Consider the following 12,981-nt stretch of genomic DNA (forward strand, 5'->3'; position numbering starts at 1 on the left):
TACGGGACTTTGGACTATTATAAAGCTGTAAAGTGCATGTTGTGGCCTTCTCCAGTGGAAACTGTGCTGTCAATAAGTGTTTCCCGTGATTCCAGGTGCACCTGATGAACCCTGAGAATGTACCGAAGCCGTGCTGTGCCCCCACCAAACTCCATGCCATCTCTGTGCTCTACTTTGATGACAACTCCAACGTCATCCTGAAGAAATACAAGAACATGGTGGTGCGTGCCTGCGGCTGCCACTGACAGCGGTGAAGGTCGGCCGAGCTTCACGTGGACACCGTTTAACTCTGCCCGTTTTTAATAATCACGGGGAACTTTGGAAGAAAATCCACCGAAACCTTAAATAAAACCAGGACGGCACAGTAAACAGCTGGATTTACAGTCAACTATCCTCCACTCCAGAGTTGAGAAACTTTGTTTAAGCCGACTTGAGCCTTCAACGGTCCATTGGGTTTATTAAAGTGTTTAAGGAGCTCAATAGGCTGCTGCACCCAGAAACGAGTGCATCTTCTCTTCAGAAATACAGAAGTTCTATTAACAAGACATTTCAATAATTACTGATTAATGACTTCTATGCTACTACAGACCCCCGAGGGCGACTCGGTCACCTGCTCAGCTGATGAAAAGCTGAGTCCAAATCCATTTCTCATTTTAGTGCAAATCCAAACAGAAATATGAAACATCGGAGTCAGTACATTCATATTTTCTTCTCAAGCCATATTTGCTTTCCCCAAAATATAATATGGACACAACCAAAGTGACCACAGACTATTTTAGCAGTGGACTGCTCCAAATAATGCCCTTCGTGTCAATATTTGCCAGTCTCGGGCCGAGCAGCAGCACCACGCACGCCGAGGCCAAGCTGGTGTTTTTTCTCAGAAGAACTGAAGAATATGAACTCTATCCCTGCCACACGCCACAGACGGCTGTGTCTGTGTCGCTGCACTTGCAAAGCTCACAAACCCTTCAGGCCTGACAACCCATCAACAGATGGTGGAAAAACATTCAGCGAGTCCAAAACAACCAGCAGGGTTTTGGTTAGCTTTCTGAAACGGGCGCTTTGCTTTTCTCAACCCTGAGAGTGAATTCATCCGTCCTCCCACCAGAGCAGGACGATACTGAGCCCTGAGTGACGTGGACTTGTATCATTACCTTCTGTGCCTAACCAATCCTAAATAAGTACATTATATACCTCTGGTAAGCTGCTGTTTACATTTGTGATCATGTTTTTCTGTAAATACTTGTACATTCTCAGCTTATTTATTGCACCTTTTATTGAAAAAGAAAAATATCACATTAACACACAAGAACAAAATGAAAATACAAACTTATTTTTACAAAATTTATTATGAAATCTTATGTTACAACTTGCCAATATTCACTTTTTTTGTACAAAACCTCTGGGTAGTGCACAACCCACGAAAAGAGAAAAAAACAACCTGTCACTGGACTTCACGGACCATGTGCTTTCTATAAAAACCTCTCCTGACAAAAAAAAAAAAAAAAGTCCTGCTGTGTCTCCTTTTGTGTACCGGACAGTAAATCGTGCCACGTATTTTATATAACATGGGTCAAAGAGCATTTAGAGACAGGCATGGCCCAACAGGTGGTGCTTTTTACTGCAACAAGGCTTCCTTCTGACAGATTTGAGCTCCCTCAGCTTTTAAAATGTTTAATCTGAGTTCATTTACTAGTGAGGGTGAATTAGTTACAGGTGTGGCTTCAATCAGGAAGCAGATAAACAAGAATGCATCCATGATAGGGTAAATCATAACAGCAGTGCAGCTGGTTTGAGGGGTTAAATGAGGGAACACATAAGTAGATGGTTCACCTGTTTGTAAACAAAGAAATGAAATGCGAAGGATTAAAATCACACAAGTCAGAAGTGACTGATCACCAAGAATCACCACCAGGTTCTGGTGGCAACATCAGTCCTGCCTCTTCTAGTCGGCCTGGATGTTCCCTGAGTTTTATCAGATAGGCGATTAGCGGCGTGGAAACGAAATACCTTCACATGAAATCTCAGCGTCTCATTCGGAGTGGCTGTACTGCTGGATTAAGTTGGATTATATTCATCACATGTAACACTGAAGAGATCAGTAACAAAATCAGGAAGCGGAAACGCGAGCGCATTTGAATGAAAAACACGTAGCTGGTTGTTATTATCCAACCAGTGATCATACAATCTGTAGAAGATGCCAGGCTGGGAAACAGCAAAGAGAATACATTCCAAACACACACTTCTGTCCACCAATCACAGAAGATACAATCAAACACGAGTCTTTCATTGGCTTCAACTCCTGAAAGGGAACAGAGAGAGAAATTGAGAAATGAAGATATGGCTGCTGGAGGAGACCCCCCACAGGTCAGCTCTGTGGCCGGGGCAGGTGGAGTGGTGGGCTCTGATTGGCTCGTTTTTATAGCTCGTCTCTCGCCTGCTTCATCACAAAGTTATGAAGGCTTTCCAAGTCCCGCCCACCGTGATGCTCATCACCCTGCTCTCCTGCTCTGAATATGATCAAAGTGGGGTAACCTCGCACCTGAGGAACGAGCACAAAAACACCATCAGGGCTTCAGTCAGCCCTCAGGGCTACTGCAGGTTTTCAGTCGAATCTAAACTTCACAGCAGCTGTAATGTTTTTATGACGGGGACATAAACTCATCCTGGTGTCGTTACATCACGTGGAAAAGGGGTGACTGGAAGGTGAGGGACACTTACAGAGTACTTGTTGCAGAGCGTGCGCTCCACGGTGCAGTCCACTTTGGCGATCTTGACATCAGTGAGACCCGGAAAGTCCTTGACGGACAGATCCTCCCAGGTTGGAGCGAGATTCTTGCAGTGGCCACACCTAAACAGCAGGAAACCAGTCATCTCACTGGTCTAATCAGTATTTAAACATTTAAATTAGACATGTTGGGTCACTAAAGCTCCAACGACTGAATTTTTCCTTCTATTCTTACCACGGAGCGTAGAACTTGATAAAGGTGAAGCCTTTTGCTACGGTCTCGTCAAAGTTGCTCTCTGTCAGAACCAGCACACCGGACTGCAGACAGAAGAATGAAAATGTCCAGTTTCTGCTCCGTGTTGATGAAACATCTCATTTACACAAGGATTACACAACAGGGACACATTTATTGGCTGATCCAGCCAAGATGAACAAAGAAACAGAGACCTTCGCTGAAATGCTATCAGCTCTAAGGGCTCGACACATAAACCCCCTCATGGACAGCTCAGCAGGTGTTCAGAGATTTATCCTACATGTGTGTTCTGGGCATGTTCCCTCCTCGTTTCAGCTGTTCATGTTTCTCCATATTTATGTAATGAAACTTTTAACTAAAGGCGAAACAGCAACTGTGTTTGCAGTCTAACTGGTTGATCTGGAAACTTTTATAAACCAGCAGTGACCCACCAGCACTGCAGAGAGTGGCAGCAGTGACAGGAAGTAAACACAAGATCAGTCTGCTATAAACTAACTGCCTCGGTAAAGGTTAGCGAAAACACACGCTGCACCTCGGAGGTCAGCAGTACAGTGTGGGTTTTGTGGTTTACACATCAGAACAAGCAGCTTTTCACATCCGTAAGACACACCCACCTTTACTTCCTCTTCGGCAGGCTCCTCCACCGGGATCTCGTTAGCTTTTTGTTCCTCTGCTGGTTCGTGATCGTGCTCCTCGGAGAGGACAGCCTTCAGCTGGGTGTCCACAAACTCTTTGAAAGAGTCCAGGTCTCTTTTTCCTTTATATTGCTCTGTCTGCACAAACAAATCTCTAATCATAGCTGGAAACGATGCATCTGATTACAACAAGTAACCATACGAGGGTCCCTAACCTTAACCCAAGGACACTGAAGCTATTCTGAAGTTTAATTCTTTGATGTAATCCTGAGCGCTGACAGACTAAGATTAAATAAAAAATCTGCTCCTGTACCTTTTGTCCGTTATGGAAGAAGAGGAGTGTGGGGTATCCTCTCACGCCGTTCTCGGAACACACCTCGTAGTGCTGAGTGCAGTCCACCTGGGCCACAAACACACACACACACGCACACACACACACCCACAACCACACACATTATAACAACGACAAGAGCAAACACTGTTTAATGACTGTGTGTGAAGCTACTTATATGAGCAACATCCTGTTCCATCAGGTTACAGGAAACACTGAAACATCAGCATTAAATATTTAATCTGTGGTACTAATGAGCCAGATACACGGGGTAAGTAAAGTAATAGATTACTGCACAGGGATTAACCACCTTTCCTATCTTGACATCATCAGAGTGCTCAAGGGAGGTGGCGAGCTGTTCCCACGTTGGCGCCATGGCTTTGCAGTGACCACACCACGGGGCAAAAAACTTGATGAAGTGAGAACCTGAATGAGAAGGACAATCCCTGAAAACCCAACCAATCAAAAGACAAAACCGTAACCCAGGTTCTGATTTTTAACCATTACTTTAAAGTGTTTAACTGCAGTAAAAGCGAATGAACCCGTTCTACAGCACGGTGTTTAATGCATCGCTGTGGCCAGAATGAGAAACTCTTATGTCATATTCAGCGTTTTTATTCATATGCAAACAAGAAAGCTAAACATTCAGCTCCAGAGGAGCGTAACTGTAACTCCACTGAGACACTTGTTGTGAAAGCTGTTAATTTTCAGAGTCAACATGTCAGAGCCCAGAAAGCTGAGGTGAAGACACACATGACTGTCACAGGTGGTTCATGTGGACACACCTTCTCGATCGTGTCGGTTATTCAAATGAAGTGTTTCCATTCTCTAGTGGAGATGCAGAAACAGGACCTGAGTGTGACTGAAAACTGAAAATTCATTCAAATATGGGACAAAAGCGAAACTCCTGTTGTTTCAGCAGGTGCATACACAAATAAGATCCTCACCTTTAGAGATGTGCTCCTTAAAGTTGCCGGCAGTGAGCTCATACAGGCCCTGTTTGGGCTCGGGGGCTTTTGGAGGCTCCAGCTCACTCTCTGGTTCCTTTAGGGCATCCAACAAAAAACATGAGGAACATTCCTGGTTGTAAAACACATGTTTGGAGATTTGAGCTGATTAATGAGTAAAACAAGACTCACTGAAGGCTCCTCCTGGAGTGTCTTTAGCATCCACGTCTCCAAAGACTGCAGATCTCTGGGACCTTGATACTTTACAGCTTCATGCTCTGGCTTAAACAATTTTAACCTACATTTAAAAACAGACCAGAAGAAAAGGTGAGACTATTTAAGGAAAGAGTAACTGATTCGGTTCAGTAAGTTCTGGAGAATCACAAGAAAAGTCAATCATTCATGGTGTTTGAATGAAGTCAGCAACAAGAAAGGAGAACGGGCTGTTAAGATAGCAGATATGTAAACTAATTATGTTGATCTTTAATTAAAACTATGACCTGTCCACAATCTGACAGGCTTTTAACCTGAGCAGTTATCCCTTATTCCCTTATTTAATGAAGACTTTCTGAATGTTTATTTTTACTGTGATAAAGAACAGTAACAAACATGGGCTCACAATTACTGAATCTTAGCTTTACTGTGGGAGGATTTACCAACTCCTGATTGTTAGTAGACCTGATGTGACCAAACAAACAGGTAAAGTAGTCATTTTAAAGGCTAAGTTGAAAATATTTTGCATGCATTGTGGCCTGAAGTTCATGAATAATAAAAAGTTTATTCCTTTTGTGATGATCCATAAGTTTAGCAGCTTCCAGTAAAACAGCCACTGCTCTGTGTTTATGGACCATCAGATATGGATCAGAATCAGAAACAACTTTATTTTCATTGCCCCAGCTTCCTGGAGCATAACAATGTGTCTCTGCAAGACAGCCTGACCAAGATTAGACACACAGACATGTAGAACAAAAACAGATACAGGCAGGCATTAGTTCTGTCTACACTGGCACTGTGTGTGTGTGTGTGTGTGTGTGTGTGTGTGTGTGTGTGTGCGTGTGGCTGCAGACATAACCCAGTTACTTACGTGGGATAGCCTCTAACGCCGTGCACATTGGAGCAAAACTTGGTGTCCTGGACACAGTCTACCTTTACCACATATACTGGGGGGTCGTTCATACTGTTGTACTTGTCTGCCAGTTCATTCCATGTAGGCTGGAGTCGCTGGCAATGGCCGCACCTGGAAACGGTAGTAAACACTGAAATCTCACTCTGTTGAAAACCTCAACAGATTACACTTTAGCTGAAGTATGAACTGTCTGATGATGCATTGTGCAAACCTGTGAGAACTCGGACCCGTTAAATGGAATTCATTTGGAAATGACATGATCTGTGAGATTTGTGGATCAAAAATGTTGTTTGCAGCTGTGTAAATTTCTTATTGACCTGTACACTAAATGCAGCCACCCACATTAACCCTGGTCGCCAGAAAAAGTTACCCTTTGCCATCTTAAACTTGACCTAATGATGCAACACTACTGTCTTGGACAGTTGCATAGGTCGGGACTTTTCTGAATTACGGTTTTGCATTTCATGGACAATACTGGATACACTGCTGACAACGCTGCAACACAAAACAACCTGTAACTCATTCACAGAAGATGCAAAAATGATGCAAAACACTGGCTATACCTTTATTAAATGTTAGTTCATAGTTGGTACTCTTCTGGTGGCCGTGCTCAGAGCATCAGGACGTTTACAGCGTTCGACATAAATCCTCTTTAGGTCTCTACACTCAGAACGTTCACCAATTTCTACTTCAGGTAAGACCATGATCAGTAATTAGTAGTTCACAAATTTTACAAAGGAAAATGTGTTGACATTAGTAAAAGAATGAAGTGTGTTTTTCTAAATTGTGTCAAAAACCACATAATAATGCAACAATTTACAGTTTGGGATGAAGAGACAAATCAAATAACAGTGATATAAACTTCTACCTACACTAGTTACAGCTCTTTATTGTGAAGGGCCTTTGGGGGCCGTGGACCACAAATTGAAACCAATGACATAACGGGTCAATCAGCGCGTGCCACGTAAGCGTAACTTCCACTTTAATTTTGTGCTCGTATCTCTTAATATTTCTACCCAAAGCAAAAAGTTTGCACAAAAGCTGTTTGAATAAATACCGAACACAACTAAAAATACACAAAAGCTTCCAGAAATAGCACCTAAACAACACACAGAAGTTGCTAATACTCGGCTAAGCTAGTTAGCAGCGAGGCTAACCGGACTGGTTGACTTTAAAGGGATTTAGGTAACCACCTAGCTTACATGCTAATTAGCCAGTTTGCCGGTAAGCTCGTTTAGCAGTGTTGTACGATCTGTGTTGTGGTTTTTCGTGCTTAGATACATCGCTTAAAACACATTAATGCTATCTTCAATGATTTCAAGAAACGTCATTTTAAATAAACCTAATGTTGGTCACTTACCATGGAGCGTAAAACATGACAAAGTGAGGTGCAGTGGGCACCGCCTCGTTAAACATCTCCACCGTGTACGTGTGCTTGGCGTGCTCATCTTCTTCTGCTTCCCCATCGCAAAACACACCAGCAAACAGTAAGGACAAATAAAGAAAACACTTTAAAACAGGTTTACAGTTCGATGTAGCAGCCATGGTGGATGTCGCTAAAAGTGATGCGCGTCCCCGCCGGTGTAGAGGGCTGACTTTTGAACAGACACGCCCCCTTAGAGCCTAAGTTTAAAGCTATAAACAGTCTAGATGAGTTGTATGTACTGTGGTCGTCGGTGTGCGTACAATCAATATGTTGTGAAGATCTACGGTCACATGAAGACCCTAGTTTCTGTGGTTCTGGATGACAAGTTCAAACAAATCTGTTATAAAAATGTCAGTTTTCATCAGTAAAGAAAAGTTCAATCACTCTTGATGAAGATTATTTAACAAAATGAAGATTAGCTCCAAAAATAAATGTGTGTGCTGTACAAAATCTTTGCCAGTGCAATGAAACCCTATTGTGAATTATAAAACATTAGGATTAAACTAAGAGATGAGGCATGCATGGCCTTTTCCCCACCATTTCCAATGTTGTGATCAACATCCAGAATGTAGACAGGCCATGAAAAATAATGCAAAAATATTTTTGGAATTAAAAGAAAAGCACTGACATAATTCATAAAAATATTACAAATATTAATTTCTTCTAATACCTTAGTTTTTCACTTTGTAAACACTTCCTCATCTTACAAGAGTCAGACTATACTGGATACAAGAACAAACCTCCCAAGGCAGCCTTTTGCAATGGTGCCATTTTATTCGGCAACAAATGTCAAGTATTTTTTTTTTAACTTGATTTCATTCTGTTACACTTGTGCACCTAAGATAATGTCACACAGTGAAATTTGATTTCCATCCTCTGGCTTGTAAGACAAAATTAAGTTAGAAACAAACACAATATATTAAACAAAACACTGAATAAAACTAGGCAATATAATAAAAAATAATCAAACAGCAGTCTGTCAAACAACAGATGGAAAAATGTAAAATAAATTGAGACAGTTTAGCCTGTCTAATTTAGAAAACAACAGTATAAGCTAAAAAAGGTGAAAATGAGAAAAATGTGTAAAATTATGAGCAATAAAATTATTTCAAAGACTTTAAGCTTTTATTAGGAGTCTATGTACAAACTTGAGTTAGGACTGAGGGCTGCTGTTAAACATTTTCACTCCTCTAGACACAGACAAGCCTGTGGTTTTCCAGAGAGAGGAAGTGGTGGGTTGCCTGTGCCTGAGTGATCAGTCTGGTGGTTCTGGCTGCAGAAATGTAGCATCTCTCTGATGGAAGCTGCACAGCTTGTGTTGTGGGTGGTTAGAGTCCTTGATGATGCGGTTGGTCCTCCTGAGCGCTACTGATGCACTCCAGAACAGAGAAGGCTACCTGTTGGTTTTTTCTTATGTTGTTTTGACCATACCACTTTATTTATATGGCACATTTAAAATACAGCGTGAGAGCTGACCAAAGTGCTGCACAGTGACCAATTGTTATGGAGCCTTGTGACCTCATACTGAACTGCTCCCATGCAAAAATTGATAGAAGATACTCTCAGGTGTGCTTGTTGGTAAAAAGGCTCGGCATCTCAAATTTCCTTTTCAGAAAACAAAAATGCTCATTGGTCACTGATGCTGGGGAACCAAGAGTGTTCTATCAATGTCTGGAAACAAAAAAAGGTAGAGCCGCATGTGCGGAACTCTGATTCACGTACTTAAGATTATTGTTGGGAGAGAAATAATAAGTTTGGAACAATGATCAGAACATCAGCAAAGCATCACAGTAGTTTCCTAAACAAAAAGATGAAGCTTCATAAAAACAGACATGTTGACTTCACCTGTTGAAATAAGCACATGGTCATGGTGACAAAAGAAGTTTTCTAAAGGAACACGAGTCAGTGTAGCCTCCTCATCATCAGATGCTCTGAAATGACAACTCATCTCATGGGAGCATTGCAGGACGTTGGCAGGGCTCATAAATCATGCATCTTTTCCCACAGCAGCATGTGTGTGTGTGTGTGTTTTCCCCGAGTACAAAGCACCTGCAGGCATGCTGAACTGACAGCTTTTTGGAAAGTCTTATAGTCATTATTTCATGAAGCCCAATGGAGCCAAGTTTCTAATTAGAAGTGCTTCTCTTTAATCAGCCTCATCCTGGACAACAGGAAGAGGAAGAAGTTACTGCACATGAACATCCAGAGGAGTAGCCTGCAGAACCTTTTAATCCAAAAAGTCAGAGTAGAAGTAGTATGCTAGCATGCAGAGCCCCTCGGACTATGATCAGGCTGATGTGCACCATATAAAATATCAGTATTGACCCTCTGGAGGCAGGCGTTTCAGATTTGCAACGTTAAAACCTACCTACTTGGTTACTCCACGTATTTCATGACTATTTTTTAACTCAGAAATACCCATGAAGGACTTAGTTGTTCATCCTTTTGTCAAAACTTATTTTGAGCCTGAGAGGGTTAAACAACAAATTCATAGGAGATGCAGTTTAATTATGTGAAAAACATCCAGTCTGTGACAGAAGTTGCTTCATCTTATCTTGATCTTTAACTTTTGGGTTGAAATGTTATGCCTTTGAGGAACCTGAATAAATGTGGAGTTCTGCAGAAGAAAAACAACCAACTAAAGGTCAGCAGTCTGCAGAAACTGATTGTTTTTCACTTTTTTTAACATTTGGCTTCTGAGGACTTCAATCTGGGGTTCAAAAAAAGTTTAAATGGCTCAATTTAAAAACAACCTGCCTCAATAGGAAGTAGTGAAAACACACACACACACACACACACACACACACACACACACACACACACACACACACACACACACACACACACACACACACACACACACACACACACACACACACACACACACACACACACACATATGAATATCTGCAGCCAAATAGAACGGAGTTTCAGCCTTTTCTATTTAAATAATACAATTTTTAAAACTGTCACGGTTTTACAAACACATGCCTCAGAATATTTATCATGGAACTTTCAGGGTGCTGGAATGCAGGTTTTGGCTGTTTTTCACACATAGGAATGAGGTCCACATGTTGCATGAAGGTGTTCTTTCACACATTCTCCAGACGGCATGAGGATTATTTGAGAGATGCAGTTTCACAACTGGAAATACTTTGCAGTTTGCTGTAGAGCTCAGGAAGCAGGACATCATGCAAATGCACATTCTGTTTCTCTGACAGCACAAAGTGGAGTTGCCAAGTACTTGTGCATGATGGAGATTGCTTTCTGTGTTGATGCAAATTCGACTTGCATGTTCAGTTTACACAAAATTATGAGTAATGAAGTTTTTAGCAGCTAATAATTAAAACCTGACAAGAAAAACTCACAGAAACCTGTTGTCAGGGTGAATGAGTGACTTTACCTTTTTTGGGTTGATCTTTTCCACATAAATATGCGTTTAGAAATGATTTCCATGTTTCTGAGCTGTGCAAAACTAAATGAATGGTGGCCAACACAAAACTCACATCACACTTTGGAAAAGAAAGCAAAACGAGCATACCATAAATCTTCAAACGTCATAATATTTCTATGAAAATTTCAACACCTGTGTGTCTCGTGGAGTAAAAATACAAACTGAAAGCTGCCTTGAACTTTTTAATTCCACCCCACAGGTGTTTCTGACCGTTATGACTGCTCTAATTATACTCCTGCCCTGATTTAGTCCAATGTGCTGACACAAAGGTGTGGGCAGCATGGGAGCTCCCACCCACTAAAGTTTATTTGAGCTGTCATTTCTAAAAATTGTCTCAAAGCAACAGGTCACACCTTTTAAGGTAAGATTCAGTGGAAAGGTCATTTACGATTAATATCACACATTTAGGCGTTTGAGCTAGGATAAACAGACATTTAAACTGAGCTAATAATTAGCATGACAAAGTGGATTGTTGTTATCTTATAGACTCCAATCTATGAAGGTTTAATCTTTTTTACTAACCTGCATAATCGTGTCAGTTATTCATTACAGAGGTTTTTCTGCAGAAATATAAAGACATTCCCACTCAAAGCATTCCAGGCAGCACAGGAAGTCCTACAAAACAACCAGATAGTCACAAAAGTACAGTATATAATTAAAATATAATTTCTATCTACTTAAAACATCTGTAACTAAAACAATATGTATATGTATATGCAGAACTTGCTATGGTTTATAAAATACAGTGTTTGCTTAATCTACTATCAGAGAACTGAGGTTAGCGTTGTTAAATACAACCATTTCTTTTGTAAACTGGACCTGTTTAAGATAGATAGAAGTTTGTTCAGATGCCCTCAATTTCTCCAAGCTGATTTGGCAAAAACTGTCTAATTATGCGATAATTTATGTGGAAACCAATGCTTATTTGCAAGCACTAATAATGCCATTATCATAGAATAACTGAGAAATACAATTTTTACAGTTTTTAAGATTTTACTTGTTTTCAGATGGTAGCAAGCCATTTCGGTCTTAGCTCTCTTCAAGTGTTAGATCATCAGTCTGGTCAATACTCATCTGGTTCGTCAAACTGAGGAAATTTAAAGAGTTATCTAGGTAAATCCTAGTTCACATGGCAGGACTTGTTTGGTGATTTTAAAAGCATGAGAGATCACACTCGTGGTGATAAAAAATAAAGAATATACTTGTTCTGGTCATATAGTGTGTGGCAAAATGTAGACACTACACACAAATCGATTTCACACACAGCCATTCACCACTCAGAGGGAAAATCTTGTGAGATAAAATGTGACTTTGGAGTAAACGACCACAGCGTAGAGCGTTCTTCTATCACCTTCTTTCTGATTGGCTAGATGTTATGTTCATGTAGCTAATGTGTGTGTGTATGTTTGTCTTTGATAATCAGATCAAGACAATCCAACATGTTTCAAAGACTGAATTTATGATCGGATCAGTCCCAACACTCTTCTGAGCAGACCAGTGCATTCTTAAGACACCACACAAGTTAGGATAAGATTATCTTTAGAGATAATAATGTTATTCGTTTGCATCCTTAAGATTGTTGGGAGGAGAGGATCTAGTTAAAAATCAGCATGATTATCCTGCCATGTGGTCTGGGCTTTAGATATCAAAGTGTAGTTTTTTACCAATAAAGTCTGGAAACAACAACAACAAAACGTTGTTGAAAATAAATAAAATGATGTCCAGTTGTTGAAAAATATTTGCGGCTTTGTAACAAATAACCATAAAAATTGGGTCTAAAGTACATGACTTCTTTTGGGGGACGCCGTGTTTCCTTCTGGTTGGCTCTGGGTCCTGTGCCTGTCGATGACGTCACACACGTACGACTTACGGAAGTTCCGTTACCATGTTCAAAAACATTTAGGCAGTAAGAAACATGAATTTACTAACAAAACTTCTAAACTTTTTACAAAATATATGTGAAAGAACAGAATCAAAAAACCCTGCAAACAGTAAACATTGCATGGACATGCAGATCATGTCTATATTAAGTTCGTCAGTCCAGGCCACTTCTATAGAGCGTCCAAACTAGGTCTTTGCAC

At 40.8% G+C, this 12,981-nt stretch overlaps 2 protein-coding genes across 3 annotated transcripts in view; one reads left to right on the forward strand and one right to left on the reverse strand.

The window, feature by feature from the left end:
• Positions 1-1,538, forward strand: part of bmp6 (bone morphogenetic protein 6) — a 57,801-nt gene extending 56,263 nt beyond the window's left edge. For both annotated transcript variants that reach the window (XM_015954968.3, XM_070553083.1), the window contains exon 7: positions 96-1,538. In XM_015954968.3, coding sequence (XP_015810454.3) covers positions 96-245 — 150 coding nt within the window. In that variant the 3' untranslated portion in view covers positions 246-1,538. The remainder of the gene's footprint in view (positions 1-95) is intronic.
• txndc5 (thioredoxin domain containing 5) lies at positions 1,331-7,608 on the reverse strand. The gene is made up of 10 exons (XM_015954969.3): positions 7,381-7,608; positions 5,979-6,131; positions 5,087-5,192; positions 4,895-4,991; positions 4,258-4,373; positions 3,930-4,016; positions 3,596-3,754; positions 2,964-3,046; positions 2,722-2,851; positions 1,331-2,542 (listed from the first exon to the last, which is right to left on the reverse strand). The coding sequence occupies exons 1-10, from the start codon at positions 7,563-7,565 to the stop codon at positions 2,420-2,422; spliced, it is 1,239 nt and encodes a 412-aa protein (XP_015810455.3). The 5' UTR covers positions 7,566-7,608; the 3' UTR covers positions 1,331-2,419.
• Between the last annotated feature and the right edge of the window lie 5,373 nt (positions 7,609-12,981).

The sequence above is a fragment of the Nothobranchius furzeri genome, chromosome 7, assembly GCF_043380555.1.
Source record: "Nothobranchius furzeri strain GRZ-AD chromosome 7, NfurGRZ-RIMD1, whole genome shotgun sequence".
Taxonomy (NCBI): domain Eukaryota; kingdom Metazoa; phylum Chordata; class Actinopteri; order Cyprinodontiformes; family Nothobranchiidae; genus Nothobranchius; species Nothobranchius furzeri.

What these genes read in the sequence shown, in the direction of transcription:
- txndc5 (XM_015954969.3), bottom strand. Translation starts at nt 7,565, where the DNA reads ATGGCTGCTACATCGAACTGTAAACCTGTTTTAAAGTGTTTTCTTTAT. An exon ending in CACTCCAGGAGGAGCCTTCA is followed by an intron (nt 4,992 to 5,086) that starts GTGAGTCTTGTT and finishes GATGCCCTAAAG; the next exon opens with GAACCAGAGAGTGAGCTGGA. An exon ending in ATCAAGTTCTACGCTCCGTG is followed by an intron (nt 2,852 to 2,963) that starts GTAAGAATAGAA and finishes CCTGCTGTTTAG; the next exon opens with GTGTGGCCACTGCAAGAATC.